Source organism: Schistocerca nitens, chromosome 11 (assembly GCF_023898315.1).
Source record: "Schistocerca nitens isolate TAMUIC-IGC-003100 chromosome 11, iqSchNite1.1, whole genome shotgun sequence".
NCBI lineage: Eukaryota > Metazoa > Arthropoda > Insecta > Orthoptera > Acrididae > Schistocerca > Schistocerca nitens.
This window is the reverse complement of record NC_064624.1, coordinates 157,318,583-157,345,177: the sequence shown is the minus strand read 5'-3', so window position 1 is coordinate 157,345,177 and position 26,595 is coordinate 157,318,583. Positions and strand designations below refer to the sequence as shown.

At 45.5% G+C, this 26,595-nt stretch overlaps 1 protein-coding gene across 1 annotated transcript in view; it reads left to right on the top strand.

Annotated features, from left to right (window-relative positions):
- Positions 1–26,595, top strand: part of LOC126213103 (guanine nucleotide-binding protein subunit beta-2) — a 278,038-nt gene that overhangs the window by 213,006 nt on the left and 38,437 nt on the right. Inside the window, exons 6-7 of the mRNA XM_049940706.1 lie at positions 3,939–4,140; positions 18,562–18,784. Of these exons, the coding sequence (XP_049796663.1) occupies positions 3,939–4,140; positions 18,562–18,784 (425 nt within the window). The remainder of the gene's footprint in view (positions 1–3,938; positions 4,141–18,561; positions 18,785–26,595) is intronic.

The window sequence follows — 26,595 nt, the reverse complement described above, 5'->3', positions numbered from 1 at the left end:
ACGTCTCCCTGTCGGGACATCTTCGTTCTGGAAATCTGTCTCGATACAAACGTACCGCGCCACGGCTATTGCCCCGTGCTAATCCGTACATCAAATGATCATCTACCAACTCCGCATTTGTAAACATTGCACTGACTGCAAAACCACGTTCGTAATGAACACTAACCTGTTGATGCTACGTACTGATGTGCTCGATGCTAGTACTGTAGAGCAATGAGTCGGATGTCAACATAAGCACCGAAGTCAACATTACCTTCCTCGAATTGGGCCAACTGGCGGTGAATCGAGGAAGTACAGTACATACTGACGAAACTAAAATGAGCTCTAACATGGAAATTAAGCGTTTCCGGACACATGTCCACATAACATCTTTTCTTTATTTGTGTGTGACGAATGTTTCCTGAAAGTTTGGCCATACCTTTTTGTAACACTATTATATATATATATATATATATATATATATATATATATATACATATATATATATATACACGGTGAGCCACCTAATGTTACCGCTGGATATATTTCGTAAACCACATCAAATACTGACGAACCGATTCCACAGACCGAACGTGAGGAGAGGGGCTAGTGTAATTGGTTAATACAAACCATAAAAAAATGCACGGAAGTATGTTTTTTAACACAAACCTACGTTTTTTTAAATGGAACCACAGTAGTTTTGTTAGCACATCTGAACATATAAACAAATACGTAATCAGTGCCGTTTGTTGCATTGTAAAATGTTAATTACATCCGGAGATATTGTAACCTAAAGTTGACGCTTGAGTACCACACCTCCGCTGTTCGATCGTGTGTGTCGGAGAGCACCGAATTACGTAGGGATCCAAAGGGAACGGTGATGGACCTTAGGTACAGAAGAGACTGGAACAGCACATTACGTCCACATGCTAACACCTTTTTATTGGTCTTTTTCACTGACGCACATGTACATTACCATGAGGGGTGAGGTACACGTTTGACGGGCGTTTCATAGGACGTGGAGGACGCATAAATTGGCCAGCCCGTTCTCCTGATCTTACACCTCTGGACTTCTTTCTGTGGGGTACGTTAAAGGAGGATGTGTACCGTGATGTGCCTACAACCCCAGAGGATATGAAACAACGTATTGTGGCAGCCTCCGGCGACATTACACCAGGTGTACTGCGGCGTGTACGACATTCATTACGCCAGAGATTGCAATTGTGTGCAGCAAATGATGGCCACCACATTGAACATGTATTGGCCTGACATGGGACACACTCTATTCCGTAATTGAAAACGGAAACCACGTGTGTACGTGTACCTCACCCCTCATGGTAATGTACATGTGCGCCAGTGAAAAAGACCAATAAAAAAGTGTTAGCATGTGGACGTAATGTGCTGTTCCAGTCTCTTCTGTACCTAAGGTCCATCACCGTTCCCTTTGGATCCCTACGTAATTCGGTGCTCTCCGACACACACGATCGAACAGCGGAGGTGTGGTACTCAAGCGTCAACTTTAGGTTACAATATCTCCGGATGTAATTAACATTTTACAATGCAACAAACGGCACTGTATACGTATTTGTTTATATGTTCAGATGTGCTAACAAAACTAACGGGGTTCCATTAAAAAAGGAACGTAGGTTTGTGTTAAATAACATACTTCCGTGCATTTTTTTATGGTTTGTATTAACCAATTACACTAGCCCCTCTCCTCACGTTCGGTCTGTGGAATCGATTCGTCAGTATTTGATGTGGTTTACGAAATATATCCAGCGGTAACGTTAGGTGACTCACCCTATGGTATCTGTTCTTACAGACATATCCGAAAGAACAGATACGATCTTCATACAGGGTGTTTCAAAAATGACCGGTATATTTGAAACGGCAATAAAAACTAAACGAGCAGCGGTAGAAATACACCGTTTGTTGCAATATGCTTGGGACAACAGTACATTTTCAGGCGGACAAACTTTCGAAATTACAGTAGTTACAATTTTCAACAACAGATGGCGCTGCGGTCTGGGAAACTCTATAGTACGATATTTTCCACATATCCACCATGCGTAGCAATAATATGGCGTAGTCCCTGAATGAAATTACCCGAAACCTTTGACAACGTGTCTGGCGGAATGGCTTCACATGCAGATGAGATGTACTGCTTCAGCTGTTCAATTGTTTCTGGATTCTGGCGGTACACCTGGTCTTTCAAGTGTCCCCACAGAAAGAAGTCACAGGGGTTCATGTCTGGCGAATAGGGAGGCCAATCCACGCCGCCTCCTGTATGTTTCGAATAGCCCAAAGCAATCACACGATCATCGAAATATTCATTCAGGAAATTAAAGACGTCGGCCGTGCGATGTGGCCGGGCACCATCTTGCATAAACCACGAGGTGTTCGCGGTGTCGTCTAAGGCAGTTTGTACCGCCCAAATTCACGAAGAATGTCCAGATAGCGTGATGCAGTAATCGTTTCGGATCTGAAAAATGGGCCAATGATTCCTTTGGAAGACATGGCGGCCCAGACCAGTACTTTTTATGATGCAGGGACGATGGGACTGCAACATGGGGCTTTTCGGTTCCCCATATGCGCCAGTTCTGTTTATTGACGAAGCCGTCCAGGTAAAAATAAGCTTCGTCAGTAAACCAAATGCTGCCCACATGCATATCGCCGTCATCAATCCTGTGCACTATATCGTTAGCGAATGTCTCTCGTGCAGCAATGGTAGCGGCGCTGAGGGGTTGCCGCGTTTGAATTTTGTACGGATAGAGGTGTAAACTCTGGTGCACGAGACGATACGTGGACGTTGGCGTTATTTGGACTGCAGCTGCAACACGGCGAACGGAAACCCGAGGCCGCTGTCGGATCACCTGCTGCACTAGCTGCGCGTTGCCCTCTGTGGTTGCCGTACGCGGTCGCCCTACCTTTCCAGAACGTTCATCCGTCACGTTCCCAGTCCGTTGAAATTTTTCAAACAGATCCTTTATTGTATCGCTTTTCGGTCCTTTGGTTACATAAAACCTCCGTTGAAAACGTCGTCTTGTTGCAACAACACTGTGTTCTATGCGGTGGAATTCCAACACCAGAAAAATCCTCTGTTCTAAGGAATAAACCATGTTGTCTACAGCACACTTGACGTTGTGAACAGCACACGCTTACAGCAGAAAGACGACGTACAGAATGGCGCACCCACAGACTGCGTTGTCTTCTATATCTTTCACATCACTTGCAGCGCCATCTGTTTTTGAAAATTGTAACTACTGTAATTTCGAAAGTTTGTCCGCCTGAAAATGTACTGTTGTCCCAAGCATATTGCAACAAACGGTGTATTTCTATCGCTGCTCGTTTAGTTTTTATTGCCGTTTCAAATATACCGGTCATTTTTGAAACACCCTGTATATACAGGGTGGTCCATATATATATATATATATATATATATATATATATATATGAAGATGGTATCTGTTCTTAGAGACATATCCGAAAGAACAGATACGATCTTCATATATACAGGGTGGTCCATTGAGCGTGACCGGGACAAATATCTCACGAAATAAGCATCAAACGAAAAAACTGCAAAGAACGAAACTCCTCTAGCTTGAAGGGGGGAACCAGATGGCGCTATGGTTGGTCCGCTAAATGGCGCTGCCAAAGATCAAACGGATATCCACTGCGGTTTTTAAATAGGAGACCCCATTTTTTATTACATATTCGCGTAGTACGTAAAGAAATATGAATGTTCCGGCCTGCGGGGGGAGGGGATTTAAATCGGCCGGCCGCCCTCAGGAGCTCAGTTTGTCAGCGCACCTGACGATGGCGACACGTCTGATCGCCGAAACATTGTGCCCGTTGGACTCTATGAACCGGCAGTATACCCGTGGACTGTTCGAGCGACAAATACGCCGTGAGGAACTGAAGAATCACAGTTGAAGTTTGTCTAATGTGTGGTGTTGCAGATGCCTGTGGGACCTGGAGGCCGGGAAGCGCAAGATGGACTTCCAGGGCCACTGCGGGGACGTGGTGTCCATCTCGCTGTCCCCGGACTGCAAGAACTACGTGACCGGCTCGGTGGACCGCACCTGCAAGCTGTGGGACCTGAGTGAGGACAAGTGCCGGCAGATGTTCCTGGGCCACGAGGCCGACGTCAACTCCGTCTGTGTGAGTAAAGCCCGTACTACACGATGTGCCCAAACCGTACACCTATGCACCAACGCCCCTAACGTGCATACCTGTAACTACAGACTGGTTCACTTTCGACCTATTACAGCCAGGGGCGGGCAGACGTTGCACGCGGCTCGTGAGCGCACAGCGCTGCACGTGTGCTGCTCGCGTGCAGTCGTCAAACGGGGCAGTGGCGACAGCCGGCAGGTTGCGGCAGTGTAGTGGCAGGCTAAGCTGCGGACGTTGATGCGAAGCGACCACTACATAGTGAACGTTGCATTTCAAGAACCGGAAAATGCAGAGTGAATCGAGGAAACGGAGAAGTGGAGATTTGCTATCTTTTAAAAAGTAATGGGACAATCATCTTTTCTTTGTGCAGAAACGTGAAAATTCGAAATGTTTAATATGTGGCAGTATTCTCGCTGGTCAGCGGAAGTTTAATATTGAACGCCATTATAATAAATTTCAATATGTTCCTGTACTTAGCGCAATATAAGAGGAATTTCTCAAGCGATTTGGGGATATATCATACTTATCCCAAAGTTTTGAATAGTTCTCGAGACAATTTGCTGTATCTGTAGATGATATCCATCCCAGTTTGCAAATGGAATTAATAGATCTGCACTGTAGATTCTGTAGCATAATTCTCGTCTGAGAGACAAGTTCCTTTTGGCAAGACGTTTAATAGATATTTATCACGACTTTCCACAGCAAGAGTTTCCTCGTCTCCATCGTGAAGCCGCGAAGATAATATGTTTGTTAAGAGCAAACATCAGTAATGAAAATTTACATAACTGTTTGCGTTTGTCTTATGTAGAAATTTTGTTCCAGACATTAAACGTATTGTAAACTCGACCTGTGATAATTAAATAAAACGTATCGTAGGCAATAGGTACTCTTTCAAACCACGATTTCTTTCAAGCAGCCGGCCGCGGTGGCCGTGCGGTTCTAGACACTGCAGTCCGGAACCGCGTGAGTGCTACGGTCGCAGATTCGAATCCTGTCTCTGGCATGGATGTGTGTGATGTCCTTAGGTTAGTTAGGTTTAAGTAGTTCTAAGTTCTAGGGGACTGATGACCTCAGATGTTAAGTCCCATAGTGCTCAGAGCCATTTGAACCATTTCTTTGAAGCACTCCTACTAACCTTATTCCTTCATTCAATAAAGCAGGCCAGGAAACAAAACGCATTACAGAGGAAGAAGCGGAGAGACGGTATGGTGTGGAGTGGAGAGAAGCGGGTGGCCAGCTTGCCCCTGTGTGCACGCAAAACACCTGTTAACTGCACACGTGCAAGTGCATCGCACACGTGCAGGATTCCTGCCCGCCCCTAATTACACCATCCGCGCAGCATATACCTAGCGCGCATGCGCAGCAGCAGACTGTACACGCGAAAAGAAAATAGATGTCTATGTCCTGATGTCTTGTAAAGCTAGGCGCAAATTGACACGCGTACAGCACGTGTGACGTCACACGACACTACAGTGCGACACGAACGTGCCGCACGAGTCGCGCGGGTGCGTCGCATATTGCGACGCGTGCACCAACTCCGGACGCGCCGACTGGCGAAGCTCTGCGCTGACTGAACCGAAGCGCGCGCAACCTCCTACATTTCTCAAACAATTTTACAGAAACTATTCACTGAAAATATTTGATTTTTGCCTTACTTGTAGCGTTATGTGTCAGCTTCGTGGCGAAGTGCCCATCATCTCGCTAATGGCCATTCTTATTGTGATGTACTCATTTTAGTAAGACACTACGGAAAACTCAAAAAGTTTGCAACGAAAATTAGGGGTCGCTGTGACTTTGCGTTTGGTGCGTGTTACACCATACGTTGCTGCGTATGAAATTTAGCTAACATGCTGAAATTTTGTTTAGACTTGGGAGGAAGTCTCTATCTGCCTCCGATCTCGAGAAAATGGATCCCATGTAGCGCGCTCACTTCCGATCTCACGCCCGCGAGAATGAAATACTCGCAACATCTCTCGTATCTCCTAAACCGCTCGAGACATCCAAACGAAAGTTTGGTGAATGATAGCACACAAGGAGGAGAGTGTTTAGCCAATTCTTGAACACACGGAACTTTCTTATCTACGGCGATATATCAATACTTATACTTCCCTTTTTATTTATTTCACTCCCGTGCCTGTAATTTTTAAGAGTTATCTACAGCTAGCGAAACAAGAGCTTCCTAGTATGAAAATAAACAGGAAATTTCTTCTTTTATGTTACTGCAAACCGACACCATGAGGGTTTTCGTAAGCTATTGACCTCTGTGATTGCCAATTACTTCTTTAATGCGGCACTCCGTTTCAGAATTCTGTTGCAATAGCTACTGTGAGATGAGTTTGGCAAATTACACTGTTACAAAGGAAGTACAATTAAACCTGTCATCAAGGGAAATGTGGCCGTTATAAATGGTGATGTTTCTTCGAATGAGAAAAGGTTAACAACTCACACAAAAACAGATTGGCAATTCTGTTGGAATTTCAGTGGAATCCCTGTAACCCATGGTAGTTTTAACACTGAGCGACTGGAATGGAAACTTACCAAAGGATTTTATTGCTTCTCTTGATCTGATCAGTATTAAAATAATGACGAGCGTTTCTTCAGGCGGAATGATAGGCACATGCCAGATACTGGTTACTCACCCACGGCTTGCCAAACTGACAATGCGTGATCGCGAATAAAATACTTGTTATTGAGAAAAATAAACAAATGATTTCTCTCACAACACAGTGGTCAGTGTATTGTCGGCAGCGGAGGATAATGCGCGCGACAAGAATGCAGAAGCTAGCCAAGTATTCCTTGTGAGCTGTAGTTTGAAAAACATTGTCATGAAAGTAGATCTGCCTTTGTCAGCAGTACATTTCAACAAATTAAATATATATAATCAAGACACTCTTTTACGATATTCCTACTTTCAAAATTGTTAAGGCTTTCGTGGCCACTTGTTGACAAACTGCCTATTGGCTTCTGTCTCGGGTTCTTCGGCCGACGTTCATCTATTGATTTTTCTGACGTTTCGCCAGCACGAGTGGCTGGCATTGTCAAAGCTTCACTCTCCACTGCCGGTGGTGAACTGGAGGCGACCTCGCGGTCGCAGACTATACGCTTACTTTCCATGTTAGAGCTCATTTTATTACTTCTCTTCAAATCACATTAATCACGGAATGGAAACACACAGCAACAGAACGTACCAGCGTGACTTCAAACACTTTGTTACAGGAAATGTTCAAAATGTCCTCCGTTAACGAGGAAACATGCATCCACCCTCCGTCGCATGGAATCCCTGATGCGCTGATGCAGCCCTGGAGAATGGCGTATTGTATCACAGCCGTCCACAATACGAGCACGAAGAGTCTCTACATTTGGTACCGGGGTTGCGTAGACGAGAGCTTTCAAATGCCCCCATAAATGAAAGTCAAGAGGGTTGAGGTCAGGAGAGCGTGGAAGCCACGGAATTGGTCCGCCTCTACCAATCCATCGGTCACCGAATCTGTTGTCGAGAAGCGTACGAACACTTCGACTGAAATGTGCAGGAGCTCCATCGTGCATGAACCACATGTTGTGTCGTATTTGTAAAGGCACATGCTCTACCAGCACAGGTAGAGTATCCCGTATGAAATCATTCCGGTGAATCGAGGAAGTACACAGTACATACTGAGGAATCTAAAATGAGCTCTAACATGGAAATTAAGCGTTTCCGGACACATGTCTACATAACATCTTTTCTTTATTTGTGTGTGAGGAATGTTTCCTGAAAGTTTGGCCGTACCTTTTTGTAACACCCTGTATAAGAGTCTACTACAAAAAAGAAAGTTTCTTTTCTGCATTTGTGAAACCTGTTTACTGAAAAAAATGCAGAAGATCCCCAACGCGAAAAATCCCCAACACGAACGTCTGAAATTAGCCACTAGACGCCTAACAATAACCAAACAACAAGCAGAAATCACCGTGGTACACCCTTCTGCGCATGCGGGAATTATCGCTGCCTACTGCGCATGCGCGGATTGACGGCAGATTGCTCTCTATTCCTGCGCGCGGATAGTGTGTCTGCTAATTTTCGTAGTTTCACCCTTTCTACCGCTAGATGGCTGTCGCGATAGAGCAGTACCGTTCGTGTACAGTGTGTTAACTGTAAGACGGCTGAGTTGAGATGGGAGTGCGGGGAGAGGAGGAAGCAAGCAATGGCTGGCGGGGGAAGGGTGAGAAGCCGTTGGGGGGGGGGGGGGGGACAAGGCACGCCTACCAGTTGCAGTGCCGGCACTACAAACTGCGCGTCATGCTTACACGAAAGCAGACGAAAGGCTTGCAAGTAAAACTTGCTTTAAATGTTGTTCGTAAACGAAACTGAAATCGTCATGTACATTAAAATGTATATATATTCATCCGATTGCCATGAAACTTTGGTGAGTTGTTCTCCAACGCCCGAAAAGGTAATGGACAATGTTTCAACTGTTATGACAATGCAACATGCATAGCACAATTGATTAGGTCAAGGCTTGTCATGCAGCAGACCCGGATGTGATTCTCACTGCACCAGACCCGGATTCGATTCTCACTGCTCGCAATTTTTTTTTCATTCCCTGCAATGTTAAACTATTAATTATACAATTTAAATATACTTAAACAGGTCATATTGTACAACGTAACTGTCAGTCTCTATATATAAAAATGAATGTATTTATGTCTGCCCTCTGTGCGTTCCCAAATCATTCATCCGATTGCGGTGAAATTTTGGTGATTTGTTCTCCGTACGCCCACGAAGGTTCCTAGGCGAAAAAAAAAAAAAATAAGACACATTCTTGAGGAGATATGACGTCATAAACAACGAAATGCCACGACGGGAAAATACCCAGATTTATGCATCCACTATTTGAGAATGAGAGCACTTAGCGACTAGCAACAAATGTTACATCCAATTTTTCTCGCTGACACCCCTCACAATATAATGAAAGAAAAAAAAGGTGGTCGCTTACTACATTTTCTCAGTACTTACCGTAAATCTGCCGCAGTAGGCATGACGTTTTAATGTATTTTTTCGTTACTATTAGCTCTAATCGCAACATATTTCGCATACAGTATCCACAAATATCAGTAAAAGCGCCGGCAACTTTATGTCACTCTACGACATATAATTCAGGAGATATGACGAGGTAAACATCGAGATGCGTGAAAAAGTGCCGCGTCAGGCATGACGTTCTGTTCTATTATTTCTTCACTACTAACACTATTCGCAACACGTTCCGCAAACGTGTTAAAAAAAAGTATATAAAACCACGCAGAGCAGTACATCGCAAAACAATAACGAAGCAGACGACAATGGGTACCTTGTACAACACAGCTACGTAATGTTGGCAGCAGTCGAAACTCGAAACTGCGTGCCTCCTGAAGCCTCCCGACGTTTACCGACTTCTGCCGATTCAGAACTAGGGAGAGGTCTGCCATCTGAAAGTTTACACAGTGTAGTACCTAGTAGAGTTGGGCAATACGATTCTTTTTCCCGATTCGATTCCTACGATTCAATCTCACATTGCGAATCGATTCGTTCACGATTCGTTCACGATTCATTCTAGTCTGCGTTGGCACGATTCTTACGGAAGGCAAAAAGTTCTACATCTTACTCACAGATGGCAGGACATGTCTGAAATTGTCAATGGGGTTAGAATCGAACTGTGTCATGATAAGATATGCCAGAAATAGTTTATTTATGAGTAAACATGCATATGACGTTACAAGTGTGATTCTCGATTTATATGCCTTAATATGCCTTAATTGATGTAAGGTCACGTTTGATTTGATTGCCTCTATTGTTTTATTACAGTATGCCAGGAAAGAGGAGTAGATTTGTGCGAAAGGTGGTGCAAAATTACGTGGTATGCCAGTTTGGTTGTGTGGCTTGAACGCGCCTAACTACAGACGTCTGTTTTATAGTAACAAAATCTAGCAGTGAGGCAGACGTGGTTTGGCTCATATCATCCTGTGTTTTTCTGTGCTAAGATGTCTTTCCAAGTCCACATCATCCTTGTAATTCATAACGCAGCTGACAGCCCTCCCACAAGGCAAATGTAGCTTAACTTTCATTTCTTCTAAATACAAAGCATAGGTATTTTGCTTTTAATTTGTCTGAGAACTTGGCGCTGTCACTACTATGTACGTGAGAAGACGACACCGCCAAGTGTCAGCTTGGTTTTCACGAGTAATATTACGGCCCACGAACTTCTTTTGTTCGTTACGAGCTTCCTGTGTTCACACGCATCCTCCACTTGACTGCCATCTGGCGGTCGTAATCATTCGGTACGACTCGGCATGATTCGGAAGTTGCCTTCGAAGCATAGCGTACTAAGAATCGATGAATCGTTGGAACTTGGAATCGTCACGACTCGGAAACACGCAATCGTTCTTACGATTCTTTTGAACGACGATTCGTCCGTCTCACGATTCGATTCTTACGATTCTTTATTTAGAGTCGTTCAAATGAACGACTCATTCACGAATCGCCACAACTCTAGTACCTAGAGATGGGTCGAACTCGTTCATTCCCGTGAAGTACTTCATTCAGTTCACTCTTTGCCGTGAAGCGTTCAAATGAAGTAGTTCATTCATGAAGTACGGAAGCCTGGCGAAGTTGTCCAGTTCGCCGTTCAGCCGCGGCTACGCTCGCTTCGCCTTGCTCGCACAATAAAGCTTCGTAATGCTTCATAATTTTACCAACAGATGGCCGAACTATGAAGTAACCTCCACGCAACGTTTTGCGTCTTACAGCGTCTGAGTTAAATACAGCATGGTCGAAGAGGACAAAGGAAAGATAAATAGAGAAGCCTGTCACATATAAAGAAGGTATTACGTTTAACCTTGCTCGACATTTTCTCATGAAGCGCCAAAAAGAGTCTTCATCTGCCAAGTGAAATCTTATTTGTTGTATTCGTGGGCTGAAAACTAGGGCTACTAACGAAATTCAGTCCAATTTTATGTTCCTTTTAAAATTTAATCCAAAATAGAATGAGTATGTTTACCACTGTCACAAAGTCTATATACCTACGTTAAGTAATTATTCAGAAGTTTTCCTGTAGATTTTATTTTTGTTGAGAATAATAACCCTCTAAATTCAAAACGTAAACTGTCACCTGTAGTCAGTGGTACGATTTCAGGTAAAATCCCTCTTTATTTTATTCGGAAAGGAATGGTTCAAATGGCTCTGAGCACAGTTTTTTGTGTCTGTTCACACTTATACAATGGCTAGCAACTCGCGATCGCGTAAAAGTAGTGAAATTTGGGGTTTCCTCGCCGATTTAGGTTATGTGAAAGCAAAGTGCAACTGTTGTTGTCAGTGTATTTCACCGCGCGATTCGTCGACAGGCAGTACAGGGAGGATTGAAGTGAAGGGAGAATGAGTGACGTAGCGCCAATGTAGTGGGAGAGGGAGAGGGGAAGAGAGTGAGTGAACGAACTAGAAAAAAAGTGTGGAGTGTACTATCTGCGGAGAGTTTGAAGTACCAGTTCACTGAAATTGAGTGGTTAGTTCACACTTCACTGGAGTGAAGCGTTCATTTGAACGACTCATTCACGAGCTCCCCATCACTAGTAGTACCGGCTTAAGGCGCCTCTCTCTGACAGGAAGTGAACGACTGCTGAACCAGACTGCGGCTGTGAAGGGGCCCACAAACACACGGGCTGACGGTTCACCGCATGTTAGCCGCGCGTGCCGTATGCTAGTTCGCCTGCCTGGGTTGCTTCCCTTCGAGTGGTCTCTCCCAACATTCCACTGTTTCGTTTATCTCAGCCAGCGTCAGTAGTATCGTTGGTGTGTGTCGTTACGTTCAAAAATGGCTCAAATGGCTCTGAGCACTGTGCGACGTAACTTCTGACGTCACCAGTCCCCTAAAACTCAGAACTACTTAAACCTAACTAACCTAAGGACATCACACACATCCATGCCCGAGGCAGGATTCGCACCTGCGACCGTAGCAGTCGCACCCTAAATTATCCTAAGGACAAACACACACACCTATGCCCGAAGGAGGACTCGAAGCTCCGCCGGGACCAGCCGTACAGTCCATGACTGCAGCGCCTCAGACCGCTAGGCTAATCCCGCGCGGCATTAGAACTTTTCCCGTACAATGTGACAGTCGTGCAAGAACTGAAAAATACTGATAATGCCAACAGACTGCATTATTGTAAATGGTTCAATAATTTCGTTCAACAACACGGAAGGGATATTCTTAATGAAACGTTTTTCACTTATGAGAGCGGTTTCATTTATCAAATGGTTCAAATGGCTCTGAGCACTATGGGACTCAACTGCTGAGGTCATTAGTCCCCTAGAACTTAGAACTAGTTAAACCTAACTAACCTAAGTACATCACAAACATCCATGCCCGAGGCAGGATTCGAACCTGCGACCGTAGCGGTCTTACGGTTCCAGACTGCAGCGCCTTTAACCGCACGGCCACTTCGGCCGGCTTTCATTTATCCGGGTGCATGAACTCGCAAAATTCTCGTATGTGAAGTGCTGCAAATCCATTGTGTATTCATGAGGAACCACTCCATTCAAAATTCTCGTGTGTGGAGTACTGCAAATCCATCGTGTATTCATGAGGAACCACTTCATTCTGTGAAAATAGGAGTTTGGGTTGTAATTTCTAGACGTCGGATTGTGGGTCCCATGTTTTTCAACGAAACAATAAACGCACAACGATACTGCAGTGATATTCTGTACCCATTCATAAGAGAACTCGTGTTAAGTGAAATACTGAACGGTTATTTTCAACAGGATGGTGCAACCGCGCATACAGTTCGCGTTTCAATGTCACTGCTTGCTGTTGTTTTTGGTGGTCGCATAATTTCACAGGGACTTTGGCTTCCACGATTGCCTGACCTAATACCACCTGACTTTTTCTTCTGCGTTGCAACGAAAGCAAATGTCTAAAGAAACCGTCCAAAAACCATCGATGAATTGAAAACTGCAATGTCCACTTTCAATGCTTCTGTTACGGAAGAAATGTTACAGCTTGTGTTTGGAAACATGATTAGACAAATCGAATTGTGTATTCAACACCAGGGGGGACACTTTCAACATTTAATGTGAAAATTTGTAACTAAAAATGAATATTCAATAAATTAAGAACTTGTATTTCACTGAGTTTCATTTCGGTATATTCACCACGGAATACGGCACGCCGGCCGAGTGTTTCTAGGCGCTGCAGTCTGGAACCGCGCGACCGCTACGGTCGCAGGTTCGAATCCTGCCTCGGGCATGGATGTGTGTGATGTCCTTAGGTTAGTTAGGTTTAAGTAGTTCTGAGTTCTAGGGGACTGATGACCTCAGCAGCTAAGTCCCATAGTGTTCAGACTACACGGCATGCGCGGGTAACAATCATACTGCACTGCAGAGAGACTTTAGTGAACACCCCGTATAACGTGGTGTTGGTGCTACGAGCAGCGTTCTGAAATCGTTCGCACACTCTCCAATATAACTGGTAGTGCATTCTGAAGAAATTTTTATAAGTTCCATGAGCAGTGAGACCAAACTTTAATTTCTCGCTCTGCCTCGGATTGTGCGTTAGTGTGAAAGTCCCTGACAAATTAGAACTGTGCACAGCACCAGGACTCGAACGCGAGACCTTTGCGTTTCATTGGCAGGTGCGCTGGCCGCTGTAGGATTGCTGGGTCTGCAAGTTTCACAGGAGAACTTCTTTGAAGATTGGAAGGTAGGAGATGTGGGTCGTTCTCGGGTAGAGCATTTTTTCGTGAGCGCCAAAGGTCCCGGGTTCGAGTGCAGACTGCTGGGAAGTTTGACAGCCGCAAATGATTACGCCAGATGGAGCAGAAATCTTATCGTGTGGACCTCCCTACTGGGATTGTCATCAAAGAAGCAATCGAGATCAGACTGTGCAAGAACCAGGACAGCAGCTGTACACTTAGCGGTGTGTAGAAACGGGAGCTCGATGCTGAAAGACTTCAGAGAAACGAGACGAGTTATCCAGTCAGCCATCTAATGAAATCACCAGCATTGCTAATGTATCTGCATCAAAGACATGACGCGGTAGCCTATTGAAGTCCTATGTCTCTGTAGTCGGCCCCGATAGCTGAGTAGCCGGCCGAAGTGGCCGAGTGTTTCTAGGCGCTGCAGTCTGGAACCGCAAGACCGCTACGGTCGCAGGTTTGAATCCTGCCTCGGGCATGGATGTTTGTGATGTCCTTAGGTTAGTTAGGTTTAACTAGTTCTAAGTTCTAGGGGACTAATGACCTCAGCAGTTGAGTCCCATAGTGCTCAGAGCCATTTGAACCGACAGCTGAGTGGCCAGCGCGGCCAAAGGGCCCGAGTTCGGTTCCCGGCTGGGTCGGAGATTTTCTCCGCTCGGGGACTGGGTGTTGTGTTGTCCTCATTATCATTTCACCATTACCAGTGGAAGGCAACGGGAATCACTTCCCTAGACGCTCATGCGGCGGACCTCTCTGACGAGGCTACCCCCACGACAAGACCTGTCGTAAGGCAGAACACAAAGTTTAATTATGTCTCTGTGATGTCTCCGTGACATAACTCTGTCAACTAAATAACGTACCACATATCTTACAGAACACTCCTGCTGACAACAAAGGAGAAAATTATCGAAAGTTTGAGATTACATACAAATATGACGTTGCAGGTACCTTACTGGCCTAAAATTGCTACACCACGAAGATGACGCGCTACAGTCGCGAAATTTAACCGACAGGAGGAAGATGCTGTGATGTGCAAATGATTACCTTTTCAGAGCATTCATACAAAGTTGGCGCCGGTGGCGACACCGACAACGTGCTGACACGAGGAAAGTTTCCAACCGATTTCTCATACAGCACTTGACCGGCGTTGCCTGGTGAAACGTTGTTGTGATGCCTCGTGTAAGGAGGAGAAATGCTTACCATCACGTTTCCGATAAAGGTCGGATTGTAGCCTATCGCGATTGCGGTTTATCGGATCGCGACATTGCTGCTCGCGTTGGTCGAGATCCAATGACCGTTAGCAGAATAAGGAATCGGTGGGTTAGGAGGGTAATACGGAACACCGTGCTGGATCCCAACGGCCTCGTATCACTAGTAGTCGAGATGACAGGCATCTCATCCGCATGGCTGTAACGGATCGTGCAGCCACATCTCGATCCCTGAGTCAACAGATGGGGACGTTTGCAATACAACAACCATCTGCACGAACAGTTCGACGACGTTTTCAGCAGCACGGACTACCAGCTCTGAGACCTTGGCTGCGGTTACACCTGACGCTGCATCACAGACAGGAGCGCCTGTGATGGTGTACTCGACGACGAACCTGGGTGCACGAATGGCAAGACGTCATTTTTTCGGATGAATCCAGGTTCTGTTTACAGCATCACGATGGTCGCATCCGTGTTTGGCGACATCGCGGTGAACGCACATTGGAAGTGTGTATTCGTCATCGCCATACAGGACAATCTCTCGGCGTGACGGTATGGGGTGCCAATGGTTACACGTCTCGGTCACCTCTTGTTCGCATTGGCGGCGCTTTGAACTGTGGACGTTACATTTCAGATGTGTTACGACCCGTGGCTCTACCCTTCATTCTAACCCTGCGAAACCCTACATTTCAGCAGGATAATGCACGACCACATGTTGCAGGTCCCGTACGAGCGTTTGTGGATACAGAAAATGTTCGACTGCTGCCCTAGCCAGTACATTCCCCAGATCTCTCAGCAACTGAAAACGACTGGTCAATGGTGGCCGAGCAACTGGCTCGTCACAATACGCCAGTCATTACTCTTGATGAACTGTGGTATCGTGTTGAAGCTGCATGGGCAGCTGTACCTGTACACTCCATCCGAGCTCTGTTTGACTCAATGCCCATGCGTATCAAGGCCATTATTACGGCCAGAGGTGGTTGTTCTGGGTACTGATTTCTCAGGATCTGTGCACCCAAATTGCGTGAAAATGTAATAACATGTCAGTTCTAGTATAATATATTTCTCCACTGAATGCCCGTTTATGATCTGTATTTCTTCTTGGTGTAGCAATTTTAATGGCGAGTAGTGTATATGAAGGGCTTATTTCAATAGTGGTCCAAGTCCATTTGTGTTCATTTTGCGATACTGTAATGGTACTTGAATTACGTAACCATTATGGTACCTCATCTGAACCTATCGATACCAGTAATATTCTACTGTATTTCTGTTAACTACTTAACATATTTCTGAGACAACATTCAGATTTGATTTCACTTTTGATACATCGATATGGTTATATTGCAATCATATTATTCTTATGTGTATTCTTTCTTTTGTCACTATGATCTTTGACGTACTTGTAACTCTAGTTTTTGGGCGCGTAAGCGATTAGTTAGGTTGTTAGAGAGTCGGACCTTGAGAAAGTCAAGTCTTGGACGTCATGTTGGAAAGACGCATAACGTAGTCAGCTTATAAAATGTGAACAGTGACTGTGAGGAAGATGTTTTCAAGTATGTTTTGTATTGTGAAGTAGTGTGTCGTGTGATATTGCAATAAAAGCAATTAAAAGGAAGTGTAACTTAATTTCGGAGTGCTGATTATTTTTTTACATCACCATTGTCCAGCAAAAGTGTAATCTCCAAGAATGGTTTGTGAAGCGCATCTACAAAACATCTGAATACAGCAGGATAAAACCTAGGCCTCTTTGCATCCGAGCTTGGAATCATAATCACCTAGATTTTCAACGGTTGAGCCATGATTTTACGACGAGACCTGCGTGGGAAACACAAAAAGATGTGTGCCTAGTTTTTTTTATTATTACATGAAATGACTATTAACTGTGCTCTAATGACACCTGCCACATAATATGACTGATGTTGCCCGAAAATGCTGTAGCGTGAGCAACACCACAATTGTTATTAAAATTTTGATTTTGTTGTGGTAGGGTTGTTAGAATACAGAGTCCTAAAGTTAAATGAGCGCTGAAAAATCTGCAGTTGAGATACCAGAAATATTCAAGCATATTGCTTCTTGCTAGAGATGAAGCTTTCTTTCTGTTTGTTTGGCTCATTAATTTCAGAAGCGTTATAGGCAGAAAAGTGGAGGTAATGGACTTGTACGACTATTGAAACAAGCCCTTCGTACAGTGTAATGTTTGCATGAGGTTTATTCTTGTAAGCGTAGGCTTCCGCGGCCGTTGTCTTCTTCAATAAAATTCTTCAGGGTATCAGACCGCATCGTCATGATTGTAAAATGCGCCAACGTTTCGGCCAGCGTTGCAGCTAGCCTTCATCAGGGCCTTACGTTAGCTGCTAAATGAAACACACTTGGTTCCTTAAATAGCTGCACGAGAAAACCGTGTCGTTACTTGATTCGCTGTAAAAGGAGGAGGAGGAGGGGTGAAAGGTATGCTTTATTGGTGTTTCCTTTATTATCTGTCATTGGCTGAAATAGCTGTTTTCTATTGGTCTTTATATTAATCCACCCCATTGGAGGAGACGAACGAATAGCGAGCAGGTGATGGCTGTGACGTCACTCTGTTTCCATGCTGTCCCGAAGCTGGCTGCGGCGTGCCATTGCTTTGTGTGCTCGCGACCACTACTGCGGCTCTCCGCGTGTCTGCATGGGCCGCCACGGCTCTGCCGCCGCTCCGTAGCCCTGCTATTGGACAAGGCTCTCGGAACATGAAAGATATATCCGCCTGAAACAACACACTAAGTCAGCAGTGGCGGAACACCGATACGAGTGCGGGAAACCAATATTTTTTCAAGAAGCCCGCGTCCTGACGAAACAGCCTCTCACTTTCAAAAGAAAGATTAGAGAGGCGATAGAAATAGCCAAAAGACCCGCCAACATGAATAGAGAGGACGGGTACAAGCTTCCGAGGTCTTGGCTGCCTGCAATAGCAGGGCTACGGAGCGGCGGCAGAGCCGTGGCGGCCCATGCAGACACGCGGAGAGCCGCAGCAGTGGTCGCGAGCACACAAAGCAATGGCACGCCGCAGCCGGCTTCTGGACAGCATGGAAACAGTGTGACGTCACAGCCATCACCTGCTCGCTATTCGTCCGTCTCCTCCAATGGGGTGGATTAATATAAAGACCAATAGAAAACAGCTATTTCAGCCAATGACAGATAGTAAAGGAAACACCAATAAAGCATACCCTTCACCCCTCCTCCTCCTCCTTTTACAGCCAATCAAGTAACGACACGGTTTTCTAGTGCAGCTATTTAAGGAACCAAGTGTGTTTCATTTAGCAGCTAACGTAAGGCCCTGATGAAGGCTAGCTGCAACGCTGGCCGAAACGTTGGCGCATTTTACAATCATGACGATGCGGTCTGATACCCTGAAGAATTTTATTGAAGAGGTTTATTCTTACACTAGCGGAGTATATGTATCTGCATAGCGACTGTGCTCAGTGAGCAGTGTGCACGAGCTTAGGCGTGCGGTCTGTGTGTGTTTCAGTTCCACCCGGGGGGCCAGGCGTTCTCGACGGCGTCTGAAGACAAGTCTGCCCGGCTGTGGGACCTGCGGTCCGACCAGCAGGTGGCGCGCTACGAGACGCCGGCGGGCAAGGGCGGCCCCGGCTTCACGTGCTGCGGGCTCTCCCTGTCCGGCCGCTACCTGCTGGCCGGCGCCGACGACAACTCCATCCACTCCTGGGACACCCTCAAGCTCTCACACTGCGGTCAGTAACCTCCTACAAATGAGCTGCTCCAGCACAGGTGGGGAAGTGTGAATGCACAGTCTCGCGGCGATGACACTGAATAAAACACTCTCGGGTTTCCAACTGCGTCAATTGCTTAAAACTACACGAGCTTTCGGCCAAGCACTCCTTGGCCATTGTCAGCAGAATTAACCATTTATCAGCAGAATTAACCGTCTAACATTCTGCGGTGGTGTCTGTCTGTTCTAAGTCGTGTCTCCCGACCACTTTCGCGCAACGACGCTCTCAGAGTGTTTTCTAGGGAATGGACTGGTTTGAACCTGGGATCTGTTGCTGGTAAGGAGACGCCAGACCACACATGACATGTAGAGTTCAGAAGAGTTCAGTGAGACTAGCGATGATATAACCAAATACTTAATGATTTCAGCGTCAGCTCCACTGCACTCCCTATAAAAGAATCTTAATACTAACTAAATTTAGTGGAAGGGGTTCAAGGCTTTCCTATTTTTAGTTACCTGGTAAAATAATGTCGAAAAAGCAGTTAAGTTTACCATTGGAGTTTTTATTCTATCAACAAAACATTGCTTATAAGCTGTACTATTGATAAAAGGAAAAATTTTAATACAGGATGATAAAAACCAACTGCGTTCAACAAAAATGTGAACGAATATTCCCTGAATGGGTTTCCAAGTTGTATAAGGGATCGAAGGATGTCCTATGCCATATCACATCTATAATATAGGTTTAAATTAAGTTTCATAAAAGAGAAAACTATCACAAATGGTCTACAGTGACCCTCAATTATCTTTAATTACTTGTTTAACTTGTCATAATTACAGTGCCTGATGTCGCTTCTCAATAATTATATAACAGAAAAATCATCGCATTTCAAATTTTAACTTCAACTAGAAAATGTGAATACCTTGAGCTTCAATTGACGATCGACACTAGTATTACATAAAAAGGGGATGTAACAGATGAGACTTCTGCAGTTCTGAGTGAAGCTTTATGCGCTGTTATGCGGCATCGCGTGCTTTCATTACCTTGTCGGTGGTTAGGCAGGTGCGGCGGGTGGCGCAGCTCCACATACCTCGCCATCTCGGTAGCAACTCTCTCGAACTTCTCCTTACTACAATTTACCGAAGTTAGTTTAAGAAAAAGGTATCTGGCTGTCTTTTCAACTGACCAATCAGCGTCTCAATGTTAACCTTAAGCTCCGCATACAAAAATTCTGTCTATCCAATGAGAAACGTTATATTTTTCGTGGTGGTACAATGTTTTTAATGTTTGCTATGTAACAGAGACGCATATAGTCTCACGCTAAAACTTGCAGCTGGTGTGGCCCTTTTGGTGTTATCGTAAGATCTATACTGTTCTTCTGGAGGGCTCTATCTTTTAACATGGGCTGCGGGACGGACCTCTTGGCGGGTGGCCGGCAGTGCGGGTGTCCCATTGTCCCGCTCTTATCGTAGGGCCTTCTAGCCTACACGGCTCTGCTCTCGGCTTCTGTTCTCGTTGCTCCCCTCGGAACTGTGTCTGTCTCACGGTGGGAAGGTATGACATGCATTTAGACGTTCTTGTGTTAGCCTGTGGTATTCCATTTGCTCACTCGTTGACCGTATTACTTTGGTTACTTTAATGCCAGGATTTATTCAGAGCTATGTGACATATTACCGGATTTGTATCATGTCGGGGTTTTCATGGAAGGTGTTGAATTTGCCTGACACCTTACAACCGTCCACACCTTAGTGAGGATGATATTCAGTTTTGATGTAGTGGCGCTGTTTACGAATGTGCCTATCAAACACGCTTTGGACCTAATTTCCCAGTACTTTGTAAGTGACGTGGTCGAGCTATTTAGGCACACTCTTACGTCCTCCTACAGGGTTATTACAAACGATTCAAGCGATTTCACAGCTCTACAATAACTTTATTATTTGAGATATGTTCACAATGCTTTGCACACACATACAAAAACTCAAAAAGTTTTTTTAGGCATTCACAAATGTTCGATATGTGCCCCTTTACTGATTCATCAGACATCAAGCCGATAATCAAGTGCCGGCGGCTGGTGGCCGAGCGGTTCTGGCGCTACAGTCTGGATCCGCGCGACCGCTACGGTCGCAGGTTCGAATCCTGCCTCGGGCATGGATGTGTGTGTTGTCCTTAGGTTAGTTAGGTTTAAGTAGTTCTAAGTTCTAGGGGACTTATGACCTCAGCAGTTGAGTCCCATAGTGCTCAGAGCCATTTGAACCATTTGATAATCAAGTTCCTCCCACACTCGGCGCAGCATGTCCCCATCAATGAGTTCGAAAGCATCGTTGATGCGAGCTCGCAGTTCTGGCACGTTTCTTGGTAGAGGAGGTTTAAACACTGAATCTTTCACATAACCCCACAGAAAGAAATCGCAGGGGGTTAAGTAGGGAGAGCGTGGAGGCCATGACATGAATTGCTGATCATGATCTCCACCACGACCGATCCATCGGTTTTCCAATCTCCTGTTTAAGAAATGCCGAACATCATGATGGAAGTGCGGTGGAGCACCATCCTGTTGAAAGATGAAGTCGGCGCTGTCGGTATCCAGTTGTGGCACGAGCCAATTTTCCAGCATGTCCAGATACACGTGTCCTGTAACGTTTTTTTCGCAGAAGAAAAAGGGGCCATAAACTTTAAACCGTGAGACTGCACAAAAGATGTTAACTTTTGGTGAATTGCGAATTTGCTGCACGGATGTGTGAGGATTCTCTACCGCCCAGATTCGCACATTGTGTCTGTTCACTTCACCATTAAAAAAAATGTTGCTTCATCACTGAAAACAAGTTTCGCACTGAACGCATCATCTTCCATTAGCTGTTGCAACCGCGCCGAAAATTCAAAGCGTTTGACTTTGTCATCGGGTGTCAGGGCTTGTAGCAATTGTAAACGGTAAGGCTTCTGCTTCTTCGCTCACTGCAGGCCGACCCGTTGATTTCCCCTTACAGAGGGATCCATAAGCTTTAAAACTGCGCATACCATCGCCGAATGGAGTTAGCAGTTGGTGGATCTTTGTTGAACTTCGTCCTGAAGTGTCGTTGCACTGTTATGACTGACTGATGTGAGTGCATTTCAAGCACGACATACGCATTCTCGGCTCCTGTCGCCATTTTGTCTCACTGCGCTCTCGAGCGCTCTGGCGGCAGAAACCTGAAGTGCGGCTTCAGCCGAACAAAACTTTATGAGTGTTTCTACGTATCTGTAGTGTGTCGTGACCATAAGTCAATGAATGGAGCTACAATGAATTTATGAAATCGCTTCAATCATTTGTAATAGCCCTGTATTTCGTGTACAGCGGCCAGTATTACGATCATTCGGCACAGGAATGGGCAGCCCGTTGGCTCCAGCTGCTGCAAGCCTCTTCGTGGAGAATGTTCAAAAAATGGCTCGAAGCACTATGGGACTCAACTGCTGAGGTCACTAGTCCCCTAGAACTTAGAACTACTTAAACCTAACTAACCTAAGGACATCACAAACATCCATGCCCGAGGCAGGATTCGAACCTGCGACCGTAGCGGTCTTGCGGTTCCAGACTGCAGCGCCTTTAACCGCACGGCCACTGCGGCCGGCAGAATGTTCAGGATATTGCCATAGATACTGCACCATTCAAGCCGAAGTGTTTCTTTCGATACGTTGACGACACGTTCGTCATTTGGCCACATGGACGCGAGAAACTAGACGAGTTTTTGGAACACCTGAATGGCATCAACAGCAACATCCAGTTCATCATGGAGGTGGAAAAAGATAATGCATTGCACTTCCTCGACGTCCTTGTCCAACGTAAACGAAATGGGTGCCTTGGCCACAGCGTCTACAGAAAACCCACCCTCACAGACCTGCACCTGCACGCCACCAGCCATCATCATCCAGCACAGAAGCGGACAGTATTACAAACATTGGTGCATCGCGCAGGAGTAGTATCAGAGGATGATAACCTGCCCCACGAACTGAGCCACCTGCGCAAGGCTTTCAGGAATAACGGCTATAGAGCTCATCAAGTTAGAGAAGTGATTTCTGGGAAATATCAGAATAAGACCACCGACGAAGAGCAAGAAAAGAAACTTGCTTTGCTGCCACTCTGTGGCCCTGTGTCGGGCAAGATAAGCCGCCTGTTGAAAAGACACAAGATCAAATCAATCTTCAGGCCTCCAACGAAAATCCGCCAATTACTGAGACCAGTTAAAGACGCAGTAGGTCTCAGAACACCTCGAGTCTACGAAATACCTTGTGAGTGTGCCCAGCAGTACATCAGACAAACAGTGCGCACTGTGGAACAACTCAGGAAAGAACATGAGAGGTATTGTGGCCTACGCTGTCCAGAGAAATCTGCGTTAGCTGAGCGTGCGTTAGAAAACGGTCACCACATAAAATTTGACGATACCTCTGTCGTGGCTCGCACTAACGGCTTCTGGGACAGTTCAATAAAGCAAGCTATTGAAATAAAAATTACCGCAAACACCCTGAATAGAGACGGTGGCTTGCAGCTCAGCGCTGCGTGGGATTTAGCGATCGCGCGCTTGAAGAGGGCACATCGAACGCCGACTCAAAACATGCCCATATATGGCAATGTCACGGGCACCAGTGACGTCACAGCAGGCAGCTAGTGTATATAAGGGAGCACCAACAGCCCACTGGCAGCCATACCACTTGACAATGGCCAAGAAGTGCTTGGCCGAAAGCTCGTGTAGTTTTAAGCAATTGACGCGGTTGGAAACCCGACAACATTTTATTCAGTGGTGGGGGAAGTCGAAAATGTGCAGGGAGCTGGGCACTTCTGGCCACACGTTCAGATTCTTCACAGTGGGTAGCAACAAATTCACGGACAGCTGGGAAAGCTGCTGAACAGGTGCAGTAGTGACCAGGGTTGAGGAAACTGTTGACATTCTTGGACAGTGGGAAAACTGTGCGACTTTGGGCAGATGTGGCCAGGGATGGGGAAACGGGGAAGCCGCTCTTGCTCACACTACTGGACAGCCTGTCTCTGACAGTCAGCGGCGACCTGGGTGGGTGGTACGGTGGCTACTGATACACACGCACCTCCCTCCAATATTTCAACAAAGGCTTAATCAGTCTTATATCAAACAATTACATACTGTATGCAGAGATAGGAAATCACGGAAACAACTGTATATATAAAACTACAAAGAACGAAACTCGTCTAGCTTGAAGGGGGAAACCAGATGGCGCTATGGTTGGCCCGCTAGATGGCGCTGCCATAGGTCGACGGACATCAACTGCGTTTTTTAAAATAGGAACCCCCATTTTTTATACAACATTCGTGTAGTACGTAAAGAAATATGAATGTTTTAGTTGGACCACTCCTTTCGCTTTGTCATAGATGGCGCTGTAATAGTAATAAACATAAGGCTCACAATTTTAGACGAACAGTTGTAACAGGTAGGTTTTTTAAAAATTAAAATACTGAACGTAGGTACGTTTGACCATTTTATTTCGGTTGTTCCAATGTGATACATGTACCTTTGTGAAATCATTTCTGAGAACGCATGCTGTTACAGCGTGATTACCTGTAAATACCACATTAATGCAATAAATGCTCAAAATGATGTCCGACAACCTCAATGCATTTGGCAATACGTGTAACGACATTCCTCTCAACAGCGAGTAGTTCGCCTTCCGTAACGTTCGCATATGTACTGACAATGCGCTGACGCATGTTGTCAGGCGTTGTCGGTGGATCTCCATGGCACATGTCGTTCAACTTTCCCCAGAAAAAAATCCGTGGACGTCAGATCCGGTGAACGTGCGGGCCACGGGATGGTGCTTCGACGACCAATCCACCTGTCATGAAATATGCTATTCAATACCGCTTCGACAAGAGGCGAGCTATGTGCCGGACATCCATCATGTTCGAAGTACATCGCCATTCTGTGATGCAGTGAAACATCTTGTAGTAACATCGGTAGAACATTACGTAAGAAATCAGCTTACATTGCACCATTCAGATTGCCATCGATAAAATGGGGGCCAATTATCCTTCCATATTGCCGCACCATACATTAACCCGTCAAGGTCTCCGATGTTCCACTTGTCGCAACCATCGTGGATTTTCCGTTGCCCAGTAGTGCATATTATGCCGGTTTACGTTACCGCTGTTGGTGAATGACGCTTCGTCGCTAAATAGAACGCGAGCAAGAAATCTTTCATCGTCCCGTAATTTCTCTTGTGCCCAGTGGCAGAACTGTACACGACGTTCAAAGTTGTCGCCATGCAATTCCTGATGCATACAAATATGGTACGGGTGCAATCGATGTTGATGTAGCATTCTCGACACCGACGTCTTTGAGATTCCCGATTCTCGCGCAATTTGTCTGTTACTGATGTGTGGATTAGCCGCGACAGCAGCTAAAACACCTACTTGGGCATCATCATTTGTTGCAGGTCGTGGTTGACGTTTCACATGTGGCTGAACACTTCCTGTTTCCTTAAATAACGTAACTATCCGGCGAACGGTCCGGACACTTGGATAGGTCAGGAGTCCACTACACGCAGCAAGCGGCTACACGGGTAGCAGGGGTTGTGTGGCGTGGACTGGGCGGTTTTTTAGGTTAGATGGCCTCGGGCAAGTACAGAAAGGGCAACAGCCTCAAAGGGTGCGGAGCAAAGTCAGGACATGCGGGGACCAAGCAGCAATCGGTATTGTAATTGTAAACTGTCGAAGCTGCGTTGGTAAAGTACCGGAACTTCAAGCGCTGATAGAAAGCACCGAAGCTGAAATCGTTATAGGTACAGAGAGCTGGCTTAAGCCAGAGATAAATTCTGCTGAAATTTTTACAGAGGTACAGACGGTGTTTAGGAAGGATAGATTGCATGCAACCGGTGGTGGAGTGTTCGTCGCTGTTAGTAGTAGTTTATCCTGTAGTGAAGTAGAAGTGGATAGTTCCGGTGAATTATTATGGGTGGAGGTTACACTCAACAACCGAGCTGGGTTAATAATTGGCTCCTTTTACCGACCTCCCGACTCAGCAGCGTTAGTGGCAGAACAACTGAGAGAAAATTTGGAATACATTTCGCATAAATTTCCTCAGCATGTTATAGTCTTAGGTGGAGATTTCAATTTACCAGATATAGACTGGGACACTCAGATGTTTAGGACGGGTGGTAGGGACAGAGCATCGAGTGACATTATACTGAGTGCACTATCCGAAAATTACCTCGAGCAATTAAACAGAGAACCGACTCGTGGAGATAACATCTTGGACCTACTGATAACAAACAGACCCGAACTTTTCGACTCTGTATGTGCAGAACATGGAATCAGTGATCATAAGGCCGTTGCAGCATCCCTGAATATGGAAGTTAATAGGAATATAAAAAAAGGGAGGAAGGTTTATCTGTTTAGCAAGAGTAATAGAAGGCAGATTTCAGACCACCTAACAGATCAAAACGAAAATTTCTGTTCCGACACTGATAATGTTGAGTGTTTATGGAAAAAGTTCAAGGCAATCGTAAAATGCGTTTTAGACAGGTACGTGCCGAGTAAAACTGTGAGGGACGGGAAAAACCCACCGTGGTACAACAACAAAGTTAGGAAACTACTGCGAAAGCAAAGAGAGCTTCACTCCAAGTTTAAACGCAGCCAAAACCTCTCAGACAAACAGAAGCTAAGCGATGTCAAAGTTAGCGTAAGGAGGGCTATGCGAGAAGCGTTCAGTGAATTCGAAAGTAAAATTCTATGTACAGACTTGACAGAAAATCCTAGGAAGTTCTGGTCTTACGTTAAATCAGTAAGTGGCTCGAAACAGCATATCCAGACACTCCGGGATGATGATGGCATTGAA